Source organism: Molossus molossus, unplaced genomic scaffold (genome assembly GCF_014108415.1).
Source record: "Molossus molossus isolate mMolMol1 unplaced genomic scaffold, mMolMol1.p scaffold_m16_p_15, whole genome shotgun sequence".
NCBI lineage: Eukaryota > Metazoa > Chordata > Mammalia > Chiroptera > Molossidae > Molossus > Molossus molossus.
In genome coordinates, this window is record NW_023425350.1 from 19622311 (window position 1) to 19643212 (window position 20902).

Genomic DNA, 20902 nt, shown 5'->3' on the forward strand with positions numbered 1-20902 from the left:
AACCATTTGTGGGCCATACAAAATTATCCACTTAAAAATTAGCCTGCTGTGTTTGGTCAGGCTAATTTGGTGAGGCCTGTGATGTTAGCCGGCGCTGATTTCGAGAGCCTCGTGCATCCCCCACCCCAGAGAGGCAGGAAGTGAGCCCTGGGTCCTTCCTCTGCTACACCTTATCACCTCCCCATTGCATCTGGCTTCTCAGTGTCATTTCTGAACACCAAGCACCTACTCTACAATAGGCCAGGTGACCACACGAAGGTGACTGGTGCCCCCAACAGGTTGTACTCTGTTAGGGGAGACAGAACTAAACCCAGAAAGGCAACTGCAGGGCCAGGGGGCAGCTCATGCCTGGGGGATCCCAGAGGACCAGGCAGTCAGGAACGGCCTCCGGAGGAGGGGTGATACAGAAGTTTGCACAGAGGAGGAGAAGGGCCTCCAGGGACAGGGGGGGTGGGGGGGCGTGGGCAGAGATGGACTGGCAGGAACTGGGGGGCACGTTCAGAGAGAAGGAGCACCCCCTGTGAGACTGGGAGACAGCACTGTGGCTGCACTCAGCCCCGGGGGTGGACAGGATTCGCAAGGGGGTTTGATTTGGGGGAATAGATAATAATGATGGAAAAATTCCTAAATTTTTTAAAGAATAATAACTGAGACATGGAGAGAGAAAGAATAGAAAATTCTAGAGTCATTTAAGGACAGACAGAAGCAAGGACTCCAGGTCTCAGCAGCCAGTCTCCCTGCCTTGGCCACTGGGTGAGGGTGGAGGCAAGACCCACAGACAGGCGACGAGGCTCCTTCTACTGCCTCCTTCTCACACAGGCACTCCTCAGGGCCCTGCCGGGCCGTCCACTGTCTGGGAGAAATAGGCTGGGCACTCTGTTCTCCAGCCCAGGAAGCCGAGTGACGTGTCCCAGCGGCTGGCGCCCCTGCCTGCAGTCCTGCTGCGGTGGCAGGCGACACAGAGAACAGGCCCCGGGCCTTGGTCCACCACTGCCTGCTGCATGACCCTGGGCAGGCTCTACCTCAGTTTCCCCGTCTATGAAATAGGAACAGCAATCTGTCCCATCATCCCCCAGAGGGACCGGGGGCAGAGCATGCAGAAAGTGGGGGCAGGGGACCCCTGCTCCTCGGAGCCTCGCTCACCTCCTTGACCCTGTGCAGCAGTGGCTGGAGCCAGTCCCTGTTCACCTCACAGTGGCTGTCCAGGAAAGTCAGGGTGGTGCCCTGGGCAACATCGGCGCCCCGGATCCGGGACCGGACCAGGCCTGCAGCAGGGACAAACGGCCAGGTGGGTGCCCCTGTGTCTCCATCTGCTAACAGGCTCACCGAGGAACCGCTCGGCATTCTCCCCACACATGGAACACACCCCCAGACACACCCCCACACAACACCAACCCCCCACACCCCAGGTCCATCCAGCTGCAAGACCTACCTAGCCGCTGGTTATTGCGTAAGCATTTCACCTTGGGCAGCTTGATGAGCTCTTTGCAGTCCCCAGCTGCAAAAACAACAGGTTATGTGAAGAGAGCCCCTGGGGACGGAGGAGACCCCGAAGAGTAAGGCAGTCCTGCCTGCCACCCCCTGCCCCGCCGGCTGCAGAGCCCTGCCCTGACTCGCGGGTCCCTGCGGCCTCTGGAAGGGGCTATCATGTATGATGTGGCCCAGTCCAGGCAGAGTGGCTCAAGGGGCCTCTCCCGAGCAGGTCGGTCAGAGCGGCACACGCAGACTTGCTGGAAAACATTTCCATAAGGAATTCTGGGCATGGCCACCTGGGACATTGCTCCTTTCCTCCAGATCACTCAAACATGATACAAGAGTGGTATCCACTTTAGTGGGGTCTGGTGGGAACTGCTGGGTGGCCAGAGAATGAGTGAGATGGATTTTGGATTTTCCTTTCAGACCGCTTACACTGAGACCCTATTTGTTAAGGGATCTGTCCAGAGTGTCACCTATCGCACAGAGCTGGTCCAACTTCCCACCACGCAGGAAAATGTGCCAGGATGCCAGGATGGGCAGGGGACCCCGCTCTGGCGTCTGCCTGGGGCCGTCCTCCAGCTGCCTGCTGCCAGCACTCCGCTGGCTCGCCGTCCTTGGCTCTGAACTCTGCATCGTGATCCCGCCACGCTGCTGTGGCTTCATCTGTTTACCAACCTTGGCCTCTCTGCCTGGCTCGGGCTCTGCTGCGGCTCGGCCAAGGCTCACAGAGCTTGCTGGGGCCAGGTGCTGTTCTAAGCGCTTTGAATGTATTAACATATTTAAACCTTATATAAACCATATCTATTATTATCTCCTTTTTATACTGAAGGAAACTGAGACACATTGAGGTTTATAATTGCCCAAGGTACTTACCTAGTAAGAGTGACAGGTCTAGGATTTGAAGCCAGGCAGTCTGGCTCCAGAGTCTGTGCTCTAACCACCAGGCTATTCTGCCTCTAAGTGAATCTAGCAGCAGGCCCTTCTCAAGCCTCAGTGCCAGGCTACCTCCCAGCAGGACCAGTGCCTCCCCACCTCCAACCCCCTTCCTCACGAGGGAAAGGAGGTCCGATCACTGACATTCAGCACTCAGGTCCCGTATGCATTACTTCCAAGGCTCCGAGGCTCTGTCACGGGCCAGTATGGTAGTGGCTCCTATACCCTGCCTCCAGCATCAGCACGGGCAGGGACAGGCTCCCCTCTCCCGGACCTGGAGCTGTCCCCAGTGGCCCTCGCCTGCTTCCCCTCGTTGGTCACTGGGAAGGGGCGTCTGGGTGTCTTGACGGCCTGCTGTATCCACGGCCCTCAGAAGAGGGGTTAGTGCTGCCAACACTTGAAGTCTAACAGTGCTTCTGCAAGGACTGAACCTGTCAAACTGAACTCACAGATGTCTGAAAACACCTGCAGGCTTTTCCTGGGGAAAGCGGATCTGGAGTGTGAATCTGGGTGGGACCCAGGTTCTTTAATACAACTAGGAAACAGCAATGACCAGTGGGTTGCAGGGTTGGAAGGCAGCCGCTCACTGTGTCACGGCCAGGTGATGGGATGTCCCACTGGGGATCCCAAAGGCAGAGCCCACCCAGTCCTCCAATAGGAATGAAAGGGGGAGGGTGTGCTAGCCTCAGCTCAGGCTAGATGATCACAGCATCCAGACAGAAAGCTTTGGTGACGACCTTGCTAGGCTGACTTAGTTGGGCTTATAACATAACAAGATGTAATGTACATGACAAAAAAAAAGAATGAAAGAAATCTTTGGTGATATAACTGCTTCTGGGCTCTGGGCTCTGGGTCAATCCTTTGAGGGTTCAGTTCCCATGTCCAAGAATGTAGGTCAAGGAGCAGTGACGCACACGCATACACACACCAACCAATCAACAATCTACTAAACTCACCCGCATAGGTCCTCAAAGACTCATAGCAGAGAACCCAGGAAATTGTTTTATACAGGCAAGGCTGATGTCCTTCTTGAGCCCACGTGGACATTCAAAGTCTCATTCCTACAATAAACCTAGGCTTTCCTCCATCCCCAGAGACCCCAGGGCTGGCCTCTGCCTGTTACTCAGGGGCTGGGACAGACACTGTGTCTACAGAGCAAAGGAGCATGTTACTTACGGTCATTGCTGAAGTCATCAACTAATATGATTTCCTGGATCAGATTCATGGGGGTGCGGTTTAATACGCTGAGAGATGGAAAGAGGAAAGAGCATTATGTCTTCTAATGGCAAATATATGTATTAAATTGAGTTTTTAATAGCCACCATTGCATCTGAGGAATAAAAACTAGGAGCAGCCAGAGGGCTTGTCCAGGCCCACTACTCCCCTGTGACCCCTGGCACAGAACTCGGTGTTAGTGATGAATGCTCCCCCCGCCCCCGCCCCCCCCCCCCAAACCAAGTCAAACAGAGGAGTCATCCTCATCAACTCTCCCTCTTCCTGAAACCCCACATCAGATCAGTGACCAAGACTGGCTGTTTCGACTTGAAAATGTCATTCAAATCACCTTCAGCTCTTGTACCCGCTCCAACCTCTTGTGCAGTTATTACAGCAGCCTCGACCTTTCCAGGCTGTCCTCCTGTGGCCTGCCAGTGAGCTTTCTGAAGCCCAGATCTGATCTCTGATTGTATGGCTTCCCTCACTGATCAAATAAATAATTTGACAAAACCCCTCCGTGGCTCCCCACTCTCTACACCCCAAACCCTCAGCATGCCCTCCAAGGCCTGTCACAGTCTGGAGCCAGCCCGGGGCCAGCCTGCTCACACCCAGCACCGTTATCTGGGGACGGCCTGCTCCTCTCAGCTGGAAACGCCGTCCTCTGCCGCCAGGACCAGTTCAGAGGTCACTTCCTCTCGTGAACTGCCCCCTCCGCTGGGTCCCTCAGCGGTTTGCCCCGGACGCCGCCTGCGGCTTCCACGTGTCCCTGGTCACATCCTCGTCAGGTTAGCTCTGCACTGCCGCAGTCCAGCACGGCCCCTGGCCCTTAGCCACCCTCCAGGGACACTTAGTGCACACCTACTTTGTACTTGGCACTGGGTGTGTGGTGAGGATCAAAGGACAGGAGCTCTGCCTCCCAAAAGCAGGTGGTCTAGCAGTTGCTTACTACAAGCTGTGTGATCCTGGGGAAGTTACTTTACTGTTCTGTGCAGCAAAGTATCTCCATCTATAAAATGGGGATAATAGTAGTAGTCGCCACTTCACAGGCTGTGGGGGGAATTAGAGGGGAAAATGTATCTGAAGCATTTAGCAGGATGTCTGTCGCTGAATGATGAAATGCGGTAACAATTATTACTATGTTGTGCAGCATGAGGGTGCTTTGAATTGACTTCATTTACCCTCCTGTGCTGTGCATCTAGCTCCCCAGGGCAAAGCTGGGTTGTGCAGTTCACTCTGGGTGTCAGGCCTGACTGAAGTGGCTGGATCCCACTTCTCCTGAATGCCCCCAAACCGTGTGGTTCCTCATAAGCATTCCTGGGCCCACCGCCCACCAGGGATGCCCAGTGTTTTTTGGGGGGGAGTCTAGAGGGGTGCTGGCCGAGGTGCTGCATGCACCCCTCCTCGCGGGAGGGCCATTCTGAGCCCTGTTTCTGGTGAGCCACCTTTCCAAGCAGGCTGCAGAGACTCTCCAGGAGCAGAACCTCGCCTGGAGCTACCTTTATTTATGAAGCCTTAATTCTCACCATGGCAACGGGTGTCAGGCAGAGAGAGGAACCCCAACACAAGCCTTGAGCCCGCTGTTGCGAGGTGGGAACCAGGAGGGCGGAAGGTGGTGGGAGGAGACCCTCACCATCTCACCACGATCTTCAGAGAGAAAACACAGGCAAACTCAACCACCAGCCCTCTAATCAGAGAGGGAGGGGGCGAGGGAGGCAGGAAGAGGGGCAACCTGCTTGAAGAATACCCTCTAATGAGGTTTGATTATGCCAGCAGCTTCTGCATGCGATTCCTCAAATCCCTGCTGGCTCTTTGAAATTCAAGAGTTCTCTTCTGCGAACATCAGAAGGTAAATCGTGTGTGGTTCTGCACTGGTTGAACTGAGAGATGATTAGTGGAATAAAAAATGTCCAGGGTTTAGAAAAGGAAAAAAAAAAAAAAGGAAATCGTCAGCAGTAAGTGCTAATTAGACCATTTCCTGGTAACACCTGGCTTGTTTTTGCTCTTCTAATCACAGCAATTGGAGTGATGGGGGGGTGCTCGGGCTCCTGGGTGGCCAGTGAAGGAGAAAGGTCCAGGCCAGCCCAGGGGGCCCTCCTTTCTACACACACACCCTCTATTCCCCCCCCCCCCCAGCTCTGGCTGCTCAGGTATCCCTCCCTCCTTTGCTCCCATCACTTCTTGGGCCAGCACACCTCACCAGCCCCCTCCACAGCAGAGCCAGCCCTCCCCTCCCTAGGGCCCGCTGAGCACATGCTTTTCCCTCCTTCAGTCCCTGGGGCTGTCCCATGCCTCCCTGACGCAGCCTCAGCACGGGAGTGAGTGCTCACGTCACTGGCATATCCAGGTCACACTGTGCCTGGCAATTATTGCATAACCGAGTCTCCTCTACACGTCTCAGCTCTGCCGAGGATCGCTGTGCAGGCTGAACTTCCTGCGTCCTGCCTGCTGCCCTCACCCGGAGCCCACACGCAGCACGTGGAGAGGAGACGGCACGGCGGCGTGGGCAGCGTGGGAGGCCGAGGGCCTCCACCGCCTCCTCGCTGCGCAGTCCTGCACGAGACGCCGGGCCGCCCTCCTTGCCAGCTGTAATTACCTTTTCCTTGTAAAGGCAGGCCGTATTAATACTTGACCTACTTCCCAGGCTTTTGTGCGTATGAAATGAGAAAATGTACTTGAAATTGCTTTGCGAACTCCCCGGTCTATACGCAGGCAGGGTTTATCAAAAGCGCCATAAATACCCGCTGAAGGAAGGCCCAGGCTGGCTGAGGAGGTGGCGTGTTCGGGGGCAGGCTGCTCGTGCTGGGGCACTGAGCCTGTGCAGCCTCCAGTCACCAGCGGGAGAGCGTCAGCCAGGACCGAGCCCCAGCACCACAACTTCCTCGGGCACAAAGGCGCTTGGCGCTGGGCCTGGTGCACGGTGGCTGCTCTTGGGATCTGAGTATTGATAATCGTGACAGTGGTTCTCAAAGTGTGATCCCAGAGCCGGCAGCTTCAACGTCACCGGGGGCCCCACCCGAGACTTACTGAGCTGGGGATGGGGCCCAAGAACCCATGTTTAACAAGCCCTCCAGGAGACTCACACCTGCTGGAGTTTGCGGCTGCCTCAGACACTGCTGCCCGCCCGCCCGAGACACACACCTGTGCTCACCTGTGCAGGCTCAAATGTACCAGGTATCATTTCAGGGCCTTCCCCTACCTGAGCTCATTCACTCCTCCACAACCATGCAAAGGAGTGACTACCAGTAGTCCTTGTTTTTACAGAAAAGGAAACTGAGGCAGAGAGATGAAGGCGCTTAGCCAGGGTCACACAGTTTATAAGAGCAGAGCAGGCAAGTTGAGCCCCAGAGTCCAATTTCTTAACCACCTTCACCTGAGAAATTGCTCCTCTAAATCTAGGGCTTTACAGAAAAGCAACAGTAAAGAGACTCTGGGTATAAAGTATCAATTGTTCAGGCTCCGGAGCCCCACGGGAGGTGTAGAGCCAAAGGATGCCCCCGAAGGAAGGGACCAACATTGGGGTTCACATATACGCAGGGACCCACTGCAACTCCAAAGATAAACCATTTTGTGGGGCTTTGTCTCTCTCTCCTTAAGTGAGAAAAGGCCCCCAGTTCGCCCAGGTTGTGATTCTCTCTCCTTCTCCCCTCACCTCCCCGTTGGGCCTCTGCCGGACCGAGGGCCCCCACGTGGGCCTGCCCAGCCCCGCCCTGCCCTGCAGCTAACTCAGGAGCTCAGGGCTCAGAGGACGTGGGCGGGATGAGCAGAGCCAGAGGCCTGGCCGGCGCTGGGCAGGAGGAGGAGAGGGACAGTCCTCCCCACTTCGAGCATCGGTCCCTTTCCAGGGCCTGACAGCAGAGCCATCAGAGTTCTCGAACATTCAAGACGAAAACTACCTTGGAGACGACCCTCTCATCAATGGTGAAGTGATAGGAAGTGCTTCTCGCTCAGTCCCCTCTCAGTGGTGACTTATTTGTGTGACAGGGCAGGGGGTGGAGGGAGGGACAGAATCCCAAGGCAATGATACCTGACCATGGAAGTTTCTAGAAACAATTCTCCTTGCCTAAAATTCGCTTCCCTCCAGGCTGCTGCTGATGCAAACACACATCTGTTCACACATGGCTCCCAGGCCCCCCCATTCTGTTGTTTTTGCGCATTACACCTGGGCCTGCGCAGGGGGCCTGGCTACGTGGGAATGTCCTGGGAGGCAGGACACGGGGCCCCAGGCTCTCTCAGCAAAATGCCAGCAACGTGGTGTGGGGCCTGGCAGCTCACGGGTACCTTCTGAAAAGTACGTTGATGGGCCCAGGCCCCTCCCAGAGTGCAGGGCACCAGGGCCTCAGAGACAGACCTCCAGGCTAGAGGCCAGAGGCTCTGGGGCCACCGCCCTGGCTGCCCCCCACTTCCACACAGGAAGTGAGGAACCTGAGTCCTAGTTCCGCTGCTTCCTGGCCTGTCGTGGGTCTTGTCCTCCCTTCACCACATGCACCCAAACTTCACAGACTCCACAGTGAGGTGTTCTGTAGGCTGAAAGCTCAGCATGTGTTCAACATGTTAATATTATTAGAAAGTATCACTGCCTTGGCCGGTTTGGCTCAGTGGTTAAAGCGTCGGCCTGCGGTCCGGAGAGACCCGGGTTCGGTTCCCGCTAAGGGCATGTACCTCGGTTGCAGTTTGTCCCCGGCCCTGGTTGGTCGTGCGGGTGGCAGCCACTCGATGTGTCCCTTTCACATTGATGTTTCTCTCTCTCTCTCTCCCTCCGGCTCTATCTGAACAAAGAATGAAAAAGTGTCCTCGGGTGAGGATAAAATAAATAAATAAATAAATAAATAAATAAATAAATAAATAAATAAATAAATAAATAAATAAATAAAAGAAAGTATCATTGCTACTATTATGCAGAGATGGAGGAGCAGCTGGAAGAGAAGAAATATGTCTTGGAGACAAAAGGGTGGCAGCTAAAGTGCCCCCAAGAAAATAAACATTTTGGGGGGAAGCCTGGGGCCTCCATATTATAACACCCCCACCATGTTTCTGAGATATTCCCAAGAAGATTTATTGTGGGAAATGTGACAAAACTAGAAACATCTAATATACTTTCTTCACTGGCTTTACAGATGTGGTTAGTGACCTGCCCAAGGTCACAAGGCTAGGAAGTGGTAGGACAGGGACTTGACCCCAGGTCCTCAGACTCCAAGTTCTCTTTAAGTACCTCTAAGCCTCTTGCCATTTGAGTGCTCACTAGATGTGCAGATACAGGGGTGGCTAGCGTTGACCAAATCTTTACTCTGTGCTGGCAAAGATCTCAGTGGTGGTGAGTGACCATGAGCGTGTGTGTGTGTGTGTGTGTGTGTGTGTGACCGACCATGAGTGCGCATGTGTGTGACCATGAGCGTGTGTGTGTTTGTGTGTGTGAGTGACCATGAGCGTGTGTGTGTGATCATGAGCATGTGTGTGACCATGAGTGTGTGTGTGACCATGAGCATATGTGTGTTTGTGTGTGTGTGAGTGACCATGAGCGTGTGTGTGTGTGAGTGACCATGAGCTAGTGTGTGAGTGACCATGAGCGTGTGTGTGTGTGTGACCATGAGAATGTGTGTGACCACGAGCGTGTGTGTGTGACCATGAGCGTGTATGTGTTTGTGTGTGTGTGTGAGTGACCATGAGCGTGTGTGAGTGGCCATGAGTGTGTGTGAGTGACCATGAGCGTGTGTGTGTGTGACCATGAGCGTGTGTGTGTGTGTGAGTGACCATGAGCTAGTGTGTGAGTGACCATGAGCATGTGTGTGTGTGTGACCATGAGAATGTGTGTGACCATGAGCGTGTGTGTGTGACCATGAGCGTGTATGTGTTTGTGTGTGTGTGTGAGTGACCATGAGCGTGTGTGAGTGACCATGAGTGTGTATGTGTGTGACCATGAGCGTGTGTGTGTGTGTGTGACCATGAGCGTGTGTGTGTGACCATGAGCGTGTGTGTGTGTTGAGGGGACAGAGGCGCATGGCATCAGAAGACTCCCTGAAGGAGGAGAGACCAGCCTGGAAGGCAAGGAGCTTCTCTCGGATGGTACGTGGGAACATCTGGTAGACATGCCCAAACACGTCCTCGTGTGGTGGGGCTGTGGCTGGCACTTTGGAACCCATACCTCTGCCTCCGTGTGCCTGCTCAGCCTGCAAGGTGCCAAACTGTTCTCCCTTCACCAGAACAGACACAGGTAAATGGGACCACCCCTGACCCTGTCCCCCGACACATGCACCCTGGTTTACAAATCAATCAGAAAGGTACATTATTGGACTATGAGACTCACAGTGACACCTGACATGACTCGGCACATTTCAAAAGCTGAAGCCTCGTTGGGAAATCAAATTCAAGGCGGGAGGCTTGTGGGGTGAATACAGAAGCCAGGGCAGACAGGGTGATCGGCTGGTGCACAGACCCAGCCAGCCAGTCTCCATCTGGGCAGCAGACAGAGCTGCCGCCGTGGACAGAGCAAAACGCAGGGCTGAAGCCTGAGTGTTTGGGCAGGTCCCTCCCTACATTCCTAAGGCATGCACTGACCCTGCACAGGGGACACTCATCATGAGTGACAGGTGTCAAAGAAGACTTGATGCCCTCCATCAAGGGGACCCGACTGCTGACTCCCTCCTGCCCACAGCCGTGCAGGTGCGGCAGGAAGAGAGGGAAGGTGTGGCTTGTTGATGGAAATGACGAGAGACTGCTGTGCATGGCTGCCCTCTCCTTGGCCCACATCTAACCTCACCCCCCTCTCTGCAGGATTGGGAGACCAGGTGATGTGAGTCTAGTGGATCTTACTGGAGGCGTGGCTGGCACACCTCTGGCCCCGACACCACCCCCATGCAACTAGCCTGGTCCTACTGAGGCTGCTGAGGACTCGGGTCAGAGTGCGAGGGTCCCAGCCCTGCTTCCCTGTTGTTAGCTGAGCAACAGGAGGCCTGTCTCAGCCTCAGCTGTCACGTGGGCACCACGCTGGCCTCCCACCTCCCCAGCTGAGAGCATGAACCGAGGTGTCTACACGCAAGGGCACCTAGGGTCTGGTGGCTGCTGTGACCACCATCCAAGAGGCCTATGTGGCTAGAGACCTGACTGACAGAAGGGAGGGCCAAATGGTCTTGCAGAAAAGGGGGTTTGGAGGAGGGGCCTCCGGAGGAGAGGAAGGGGCATGGCACAGAGAAGGGGAGCCAGAGCGACCAGGTCTTCTGAGAACCTGGGCAAAAACTCCCGGCCAACTTTCCGGGGCCTATCTGCGTTTGCAGGGGTGCTCTGCTGGGCCGATACTGGGACTTTTGCATGTGAAAAATGCATGCAGGCCACAGGCCATACAAGCAAGGACCTACCTATTAGAGCAATGGCATGACCCAGAGTAGCCGCTGAGCGTGGATGAGAGGCCCAGGAGGGAACAGGGCTAAACAGTGGTGGCCGAGAGAGCAAACATCAGCCATTACCCTCAGGCTGCTCCGAGCTGCACCATGGGCCCTGGCGGGTGTGGGAGGCTGTGGAGACGCAGGTGCTGGGATGGGCAGCACTCGGCAGACCCGCGTTCTAATCCTGGCCTGATGCTGGGAGAGGGGTACGTACTCACCCTCTCAGGGCCTCAGCTCCCTTGTGAGCCGAGATTAGAACTCGTGTTCCAGACGCAGTCTGCACAGTGGTCAACGGCAGGCCTCTGCTAGGCCCTCTAGGGCTCTCAGGGACCTTCTGCAAGTTCCCCACACCTCAGGCCTGTCTTTCCCTATGAAATGGGAGATGTGAGCAGCAACCGAGTGGATGCATGTGGAGTGTGTGAACAGTGCCTGGCAGGTGGTTAGAATGCCTGATGCGCATCACGAGGCCAGGCCCCCAGCAAGCAAACAAGGCCTCGCCAAGTGCTGCCCCGCAGCGTGGCGGACCTGGAAGGATGTCTTACCTGCGGATGGTCCTGAGCAGCGTGGAGCGGGCCTCGTTGTGGAAGGTGATGATGATGCTGGTGGGAGGGAGGTCCCTGCAATACATCAGCAGGGTGCATCTGGGGAAGAAAAGGCAGGAGACCGCTAAGACCTTTGGGGACAAAGCAGACGTCAGGGGCTGGAGCCACGGGCATCGTGGTGATCACCAGCCTGGGCAGATGGCCTGGCATCCGAGGGAGCCGCACTATCCGCACAGTCCCAGGCAAGACCCCAGGGCCTCCGAGAAAGGCTGAAGCTCATTTCCCACCACCTTGGGGGAATGTGGGCTTGCAGCCAAATTAAGTTGAGATTCAGAACATTGATGCGGGATTTCTGCACAAACCCGCCCCCAATTGTGGGCTCTGCTCCCCAGTCTGTGCCCGTCCAGCTGGCAGAGGCTGCACATAGCTCGGCCAGCAGCTCCAGCCCACCACACCACGTGACCCCAACCTCCTGCCCCACACACCAATATTGAGCATGTTTAAAGAGACACAGCCCCCAAACCCTGACATAAAAATAAAACCCCATCTTGAAAAAGCACTTGTCTCCACGTGTCCAGGATCATTTCCTAGGACAACTACATCTGGGGTACTTTCAAGTTAATACCTTGCTGCAGGGAAAACTGTAGCCCGAAGCCTGAAAATCACTGTAATAATGAAAATCGACCTGCTGAGGGGGGCTGGTGCCACCCGGGGCTGTCCCCAAGTAAACGCTGCCACTGTCCAATTACAGGGAGGGGCGTCACACAAGGAAGTAAATAACAGAAGTTTGGTGAGTCAAACATTTCTCTTCATATCCCGATTTCTTCCTAGGTTTTTAATTGGGGGGCCAGAAACCCACGGATGGACCTCAAGGGGACCGTGAGCCCTCTGAAATTGTTTGCGAAGCTGTGTATGCAAATGTGCTTTTCCCCTCCCCCTGGAAGACGGTTTATAGTTTTATGTAGATTTCTAAAGACGTCTGTGGCCTAAAATACTTAAGAACCTCATTCCTAGGCCAGTGGGCCTGACATCCCTTTGACCTCACTGATAATTCTGAACACTTTTTCCTACGAGAGCAAAGACTGAATAAGAGAACTTATTTCGAAAAAGTTGGGCTCTGCTCAGGACCAGAGCACAGGCTGGGCTCCGGTCATCCAGCAGGAGCCAAGCATTAGGAAGGGGAAGCCTCAGGGGAAGGGACAGTAGAAGAGGCAAATCATGACCTTCAGGCCTTTCTGTGCTCACCCCCAAGAGACAAGGTCTCACCACATCCTGCCTGCTCTACCTCCCAAAAAATGCCCCTGAATCTATCCTCTCTGGTCCCATGGCTGTCCTGTGACAGCATCCTGACCAGTGCTCCTGCCTCCAGCTTCTGCGCCTGCCAGTCCTGTCCACCACACAGCTCTGCCCAAGCCTTCCTCTGGCTTGGAGCCCTGCAGTGGTCCTGATGTACCAAGGCCAATCCGCCTACCACCGCCTTCAAGGCCTTTCATAATTGCTCCTTAGCACTTCCATAACTCTATTACTTCTGCATGAAGCAATATCCTTCCTCCTTTCTCTGCCTGATGAGCTCCTACTCATCCTTCAAGACCCAGAGCAAATGTCCCCTCTGCAGTGATGGTATCCCCTACTCTCCCAGATAGGTAATGACCTGTCCTTTGTGCTGCCATAACTCTATATATCTCTTTTAGAACTTCTCGAGATGGGACTGTCTCCCCTGCTTGACTATGAGTTCCTCTAGGGAAGGACTCTTGTCCATCTCCATATCCCTAGAATAGGAATTCAGTGTACCAGATGCCCATCCACAGAGAAAGGGAGAAAGAAATTCAGGAAATGCATTCCTAGGTCAGCTGACGACTTAGCCAAGAGGTGTGGTAGTCGGCCTCCCAGATGCTTCCAGCGATTCTCACCTACTGGTCCTCAAGCCTTGTGTAGCTCTGTCTCTCCCTGAATCAGGGCTAGCTTAGCTGACCAACAGAATAGGATGGGAAGTGACAGGGTGCAACTTCCAAGGCCAAGTCATAAAAACATTGCAGGCTCTGCCTTGACCACTTGGAGGAGAGCCAGCTACCACGCCATGGGGACACTCAGGCGGTGCTGTGGAGAGAGGCCCCCTGCAGAGGAACGGAGGCCCGCCGCCGGCACCCAGCTGCCCAGCTCATGAATGACCAGCCTGGAAGTGATTCTGCCAGCTCCAGTCAAGCCCACATATGACAGCGGCTCCAGGGGGCTCCAAGCCAGAATCACTCGGCCAAGATGCTCTGATTTCTGACCCACAAAGACTATGAAGATAATCAATGATCCCCATTATTTTAAGCCACTAAGTTTGGGGGGGTAATTTGTTGTACATTAGATAACCAATATAAAAAGGGACGGAAAATGTCGTGAAATGGCCCCCAAAGAGACGAGGCCTTGGACTCCCCTGTCTTTGGACACAGATCTGAGTCTGGGTCGGGAGCAGTGGGGAGGGAGGAGGGCAGGTCGAGGTGGATTTGGGAGGACCCTTGGTTGGTGTGCTGCAGGGCTACGAGGACACGGAGCGAGGGGCCAGTGGCCATGCGCGCGGTCAGCACGTTTCCAGGAGGTAGCACAGCTGGGAACGAAGCAGACCTGTCTCCATCAGAGCCAGGGAGGAAGAGGAGACCACACAGAGTGACCCAGAAAGTCACCACTGCCAGGGCTATGCCAAGGGTCAGGCTCTGGGCACTGCCCTGGAGACGGTTTCCACCCCCCACACTGGTGTGGGTACAATGGAACCCCCAAACCCCAGCTTTTGTGATATAAGTTATTCAGGGGCAAGGAGGTGTGGGAGGGTGGTACTGGGACTCAGTCATTTAGAGAGCTTTTGGGGACACTGTTCCTGCCTTGAGACATCCAGCGAGGAGACGGGATATTAGCCCCCAGGGGTATGGCAGCATGCACACCCTCGGAGCTGGGAGAGCAGACAGGTGGCCATGACTCCGCCTGGGAGGTGCAGACGGCTTCCTGGAGGAGGAGGAGCAGCTGGATGTCACAGGATGGGGTTCAGATGGACAGATGGAGAACGGGGTGCAGCATCCGAGTCATAGCACAGTTCTGGCCTGCAAGCTGAGTGCAGTGGGGCTGCTCATGCTACACTGGCACAAGCGTCCAGACGCCACTGACCAGCCGTGGACCGCAGCAGACCACCCGCCTCTCCGGGCCGCCGTGTGCTCATCTGCAAGACAGCTCTCTGCTAACGTTCTCACAGCATCGGTAATCAAAAGCTTTGGTTACAGCTTACATTCAACAGCCTGGTTGACTTGAATGCAATGTCACAAATATTCTGCAGCTGAGGCTCAAGTGTGTGGTCGGACATCCAAATTTACTTTTCTAAGCCTCCGTTTCTTCATCTGGAAGGTGGAGACAATTTTTAAATTGTGGATATCCTAGATTATTAATAGATGCCTGACAAATAGTAACTCACTACTTTTAGCATCAAGTTCAAATCTGAAGACTCCTCCTCCACTGGGTGGAGCTAGATCTCCCATGGGCTGGAAAGGTGGCTTTGGTGAGTGGTCTGGCGGGTGCAACAGTGGGTGAGGGTGCTGAGAGGCTAGAGAAACAGGAGAGAGCAAAGGAGGTAGCATCAGTGTCAGAGAAAGGAACCTGCGATGTGATGTCCATTTGAATCCTGGAATTGCCGGACACTGGCTGTGTGCCCTTGGTCCTGTTGTTTACCTTCTCTGAGCCTCAATGTTGTCACCTGTAAAACGTGGATAATACCTCCCTTCCGAGCTTGTTCTGAAGACCTCAGATACTGCAGGCAAAAAAACACCTGGCGTTTCACAAATGCTGAGTAAATGGCAGCTGGAATTATTCTCACGACTGAGGCTGAACCAGCCTCCTTGCAATGTCAGTACTTCTGAACGAGAACCAAAACTCACCGTTCAGAAGAGGAAGGGGCTTCGGAGAAGGCCCAGTCCAATCTTCTACACTGGGTAGAAGTCTGTGGCATCACGGGTAGCATTGTGCTCCTGGCCTCAGCCCCCCCAGCCTCCTGTGCCAGAGCACGGGGCTCTTCCTCCAGGCCGGGCGGGGGTCCTGTAAGCACCCCGAGCATGCTCAGGCTTTGGGAGAGCACAGGGCGAAGTCTCAGACCTCAAAGGTGCAGGCATCCTGGCTCATGGGACTTGGTACTATTTGCCATCTGCCCCTGCTCACAGGTCACAGTACCTGGAGTCATCCTTGGTCTCATCTGACTGTCCTGACAGCCTCTGAGAACCTCGATTCCACAGGTGAGGACAGCCGAGGCTCAGAATCTTGCGCAAGGTCACACACCTGCAGAGTGACTGAGATGAGCTGAACCCAGGTCCCGTGACTTCTCACCTGGCGCGTGTCCCTAGTGCCCCACTGTGAACTCACCCTGGTTAAGGCAGAGGAGGTGGAGGGGCTGGTGCTGGGTGGGACCCCCTGCCTGAGCCCTGTGCACGCGCCCTCTGCCCTCCAGGGCCCAGGGTGGGCGATAGCCCTGCCTAGAGATGAGCGCTGGACACAGGCAGCAACAAAGCCAAGGGCCGAGAAAAATCCTTAAAACTGGACCCAGTGAGAAGGGTCAGCTTTCTGTGAGAGCAATCTAAAAGATTAATCAAACAGCAAGATCTATTAGGGACACGAGGGGAATGAAAACGGCTGCCGACACTGAGATCTGGCGCCGGCAGACAGACCAGAAAGCATGTTCATAATTTATTAAAGGCCCCGGGGTTTGACTGGAGAGAAGAGCGAGTGAGCAGGAAAGGTGGGCATGGGGTGGATCCAGGAGGAAGGCGGGGCCACCGCTGTGTTGAGAGACAGACGCCAGCCCCGGGCTGCCGTCCCCACGGCCACAGGAGCTCCTGAATAATGCACGCTCCTCGGAGCCGACTTTCCACTTGCGGTTTCTTTTTATCCTTTAAAGAAAGATTCTACTAAGACTCTTGATTTTTCTAAGTTTGGCTGGGTCTCAAAGTACTTCCAGAACCACCGACTTCTGGAGCGATCAGTGCCACTTACTGGCAGAAGTTGCTTCCCAGAGAGGGTTCTGAGATGCTAACCCCTGGCCCGGGGTCGGAGCTTCACCCTCTTTGGTCTCTTTCCATCTCCCCACCAGCCAATCGCTGCTCCCTGCCCACCCCCGCCCCGCCCCTGCACCTGAACGCGTGCCACCTCAGGCAGGTCAGAAACTCTTTGGCGAGGATCGCTGTCAGTCATCACAGCAAAGTAATGCATGCACACACCTTTCATTTTATTGCACAAGCTCATTAAACTGGCAGCAACCCATCATCCCCACTTTCTCAACGGACAGCCTGGTGGTGAGGACCCAGGTCTGCTGACACCTGGACACAGTCCTCCTCTACAGCACGATGCCCTTCGGGAAGAGAAGACATGGTCATAAAGCAGAACCACGCGGGATTTTATTCTCACGCATAAAATCGGGAGGGCTGGCTGGGGGCAGCCTCAACCACATCGAGCAGAGAGGAGAGCTCAATTATTCCTGAAACGTCCGTGTAGAGCAAAACCCCTCTGGCTTCTCCAGAGCTGACAATGGCCCCAAGTCTGAGAAGACAAACTCTCAAAGGGGTGCTGGGGTCCCAGAGGGGAGACTGAGGACAGTTAGATACAGGGGAAAGGTCATGCCAAGATCATGCAGCAGGGTGGCATGAAATCCAGCAGGCGGGGTCAAACCCTCGCCACCGGGAGCCTGGCAGTAACTTTACTTCTCTAAGCCTCAGCTCCCTGGCTTACAGAGGTGACAATCTCCACCTCGGGCAAGGGTTTAAACCACTCCTTAGTGAGCCCTACTGCCAGGCCCTGTACTGAGCACCTTCTCATGCCCTGACGGCCCTAAGAAGGGCTACTGTTTAATGGACTCACTCAGTGAAGAGACTGAGGCACAGGGAAGTTAGGTCACGCTCCGCATTTGGTGACCCCAGCCTGCCGGGTGCCCTGGCCCCATGCCCCAGTATTGCCACGTCAGCACTGTCCCCGGCATCCCGCTGTCACCCAGGTCCCTCTGCGCCCTGCACAGCAGGTGGACCATGTGCCCACCCTCAAATCGCCGCCCCGAGAGTGGTTCCTACTGAGCCCTGCATCCAGCCGTCGCAGGGACCTGCGCAGAAGGGAGGGACAGGCCGCCCCTGACTAGTAACGGGAAGACAGGAAACTGCTGGCTGAGTGGCCACGGGGACATGTTCACAGGGCCCTACTTACTGCCCAGATGGCGCCAGAAAAGGTGAATGGTTTTCACGAGGCCCCTTTGCAGAGGCGGCTAATGAGCATCTGCTCCTCAGCAGAAGGCTGTTTTGTCCCTCGGTGCCTGCAGTGCCAGTGCCCGCGACGGAGCTCAGACCCCGGCAGAGGAATGAATGGGTCTTTTCCACGTGTTCCACTCCCCAACCTCTACGGCCACGAAGGCCAAGGGAAACAGACACCAGACATAAAGTGGGGTAGTTTCCTGGGGCGACATTGTCTGTGCGCAAGGGAGCGACAATCTGTGGGTTCCCAGGGAAGGGGGAAGGGGTCCTCCTCTCTCCCCCTCCGCCTGTGTCCATGTGTCATTGCTCTGGCCCTGCAGAAGCCTCCTGGAGACCACCATCTCCCCACTCACTACCCCGGCCACCGAAACTGACGTGTGTGAGGAAGAAAGGATGAGAAGAGAAAAGCTCTTGGCCCAGCGACCTTTGCAGAATGTCAGTTCCCTGAGGACAGGGACAGTGAGCTTGCTGGCAGCTTTTAGACTCGATTTAGCTTCGCGAGGTGAGAACACCTCATGCATTCCCAGCTCAGTTCTGCGTCGGGAAGCCAGCTCGAAGCTATGAAGAAAAGGGAGACGGCCGCAAACTGTAAGAGGCCACATCTGTACCTGGCCTCGGGGTTCGAACTCGGCTCTTTAGAAGAGTAAAACACAAGCAGTCTAAAATGTATGACAACTGTAAACTCAGAAATGCCTTTTAATCTCATTTCATGGGCAACACTGATACACCGTAAAGCATGTAATTTTTACTTCATGTCAATTTTCCTGGGATTTCATATGCAGATTAATCTGTCCGTCCTCATAAACGTGGACTGTTCCCGTTTCCTGCTTCAATAGCCAGCCTCACGTCGTATTACAGAAATCCTCCAGCTCAGAAAAGCCACTCAGAAGTGATAGTGAGATCTGACACTGCCACATTTTGGACTGCTGACCATGCTACGAAATTCCAGGATACTGGGAGGGTTGAAGGGGACAGGGCAGGGAAGTGAACTGCTAAGAAGTTGGTTGGGCCCTGTGACGGGCAGTTGATGGCCCCCAATCCCCACCTCTTTGTGTGATCTCCCAGGGAGCGTGAGCTGAACCTGTTGAATTGCTTCCAGAATACAGCTAACATGATGGGATATCACTTTTCTAATTAGGTTACAAAAGACGATGACTTCCGTCTTTTGGGCATGCACGCTTTGGTAAAGCAAGCTGCTGTCCCGGGGAACCCCACAGGCAAGGACCTGAGCATGGCCTCTGGTCAACAGCCCATGAGGAACAGAATCACGTGCCAACAACCACGTGAGGGCGCTAGGAGGAGGCTCCGCCCCAGTCATGCCTGAGATACCTGCAGCCCTGGCTGACACCTTGATCGTGCCCCAGAGAGACCCTGAAGGAGAGGACCCACCTGGGCCAGTCTTGAATTCCTGAGCTACAGAAAGTGTGAGATGATAAACATCCTCATTGGTTTAAGCCACTAAGTTTTGGGGTAATTTGTTATGCAGGAATAAACAATGAATACAGGCACTCTTAGCTACAAAAAAAAAAAAACCAAGTCCACCGGGTTTCTCACTCCCCTGGGGTACGTGGTGGAAGAGCCATGCAACTTCATCATGACTCTCCCGACCCAAGGCTCCCAGAGTCCCAAAGGGCCCTTCATTCGTGCCTGGAGGCCTGTTTCACTGGGTGACGCCTGGAGCCCCTACATGCAAAGGGAAGGTTCCTCGGCAGTACCTCTGGGGTTTGTTCACACAGAAAGTTCTTTGAGTGACTGTCTTCTCACGTCTCCCATGGATGGTACCTACCTAGCACCTTTCCCCATGCATAGAGGGGAAGTTAGTTCATTTCGGACAATGGACATCCTAGTGTTTTAAGGCTTAATTCTCTTGCAGAAGCCCAGTTAAGAAAGGCAGACCTACAATAATACTGCAACAACCATGCATGGTATCAGATGGGAACTAGACTTATCAGAGCCATCACTTCGGAAAGTATGTAAGTGTCTAATCACTCACATGTTATATATCTAAAGCTAACATAATATTGTATGTCAACTGTAACTGGAAAATAAATTAACTTAAAAATGTTAAAAACAAACAAAAAACCCAGTCTAAAAAGTTAAAGAAAGAAAGAAAGACCTACACTGGTATCATAGACATCCCTCCATCCGTGAACACCAGGCCTTCAGACAGAGGACTTGGTCCCAGGGTGGCCTGTTTAGATCCGCAAATGCCACCCCCCCCCCCCAATACCAACCACCACCACAGTCTCGGTCGAATCTGTCAGGCCAGCTCAGAATCCACAGCTCACTGCTTGCTCCTCAGAGGACCTGCCTAGATTTCTTGGCCACATACTTCCAGTAGCATCCAATTTCCAAGAAAACCAGCATTATGACAATTCTGGGGCACTTCCCCATCAAATTAGTTAACTGCAGGCTGTAGATCAGAATGGTGACCCCAGAAGTGAGCTCTGCAAACCCATTTTCCTGGCAACGTAAGAATGCCCCATGGGTCTTTGCTAACAAGCTGGGAGGCTAACTGGGGGGGGCGGGGCAATGATACAGGGGCCATGCTGACCAGACTGCCCTAAAGACTCAGTCTCTGTCTCTCTTTCACAGCCCACAGCAACTGGAAGGCCTTTCTCTCTTTGCCACCAAACTCCTGGGTTGCTGGAACCTTGGGCTGGAAGGGACCACAGAGATCATCTGGTTGGGCAGTCCCTACACTGGGAGCTGTGGAGTGTCTCCAGGAGGTCAGGGCATGCTCTGTGAACAGTGTACAAGAGTCAAATAACTTTGCAAATTAAAAATACTGGAAAAATAGCAGATTACCTTCTGGGTGGTCCACCAAAGCACACTGACTCATTAAGGGTTCTGGGACTTCTGCTGGACTATTTACCGAGCGTTGACCTCAAAACCGGTCCCCTCCCCACCCTTGCACTTTTGTCTCCTAGCATGGAATCCCTCACACATAATGGGAACCCAGATATTGACCAAATGTACATTGGGTCAAGCCTAGCATTTAACATCCTACTAAACAGTATGGTGTAGAACACAGGTGTAGACCACTGTGGTTCTGGCTCCCTCCTTTTTTTATAGATGAGGAAACTAAGGCCCAGAACAGTGCATTGAC

At 54.3% G+C, this 20902-nt stretch overlaps 1 protein-coding gene across 1 annotated transcript in view; it reads right to left on the reverse strand.

Annotated features, from left to right (window-relative positions):
* The window catches only part of GALNT14 (polypeptide N-acetylgalactosaminyltransferase 14), a 192005-nt gene that overhangs the window by 32494 nt on the left and 138609 nt on the right, over nucleotides 1–20902 (reverse strand). Inside the window, exons 3-6 of the mRNA XM_036263452.1 lie at nucleotides 11543–11641; nucleotides 3586–3653; nucleotides 1433–1498; nucleotides 1144–1265 (exon numbers count right to left, since the gene is read on the reverse strand). Coding sequence (XP_036119345.1) covers nucleotides 1144–1265; nucleotides 1433–1498; nucleotides 3586–3653; nucleotides 11543–11641 — 355 coding nt within the window. The remainder of the gene's footprint in view (nucleotides 1–1143; nucleotides 1266–1432; nucleotides 1499–3585; nucleotides 3654–11542; nucleotides 11642–20902) is intronic.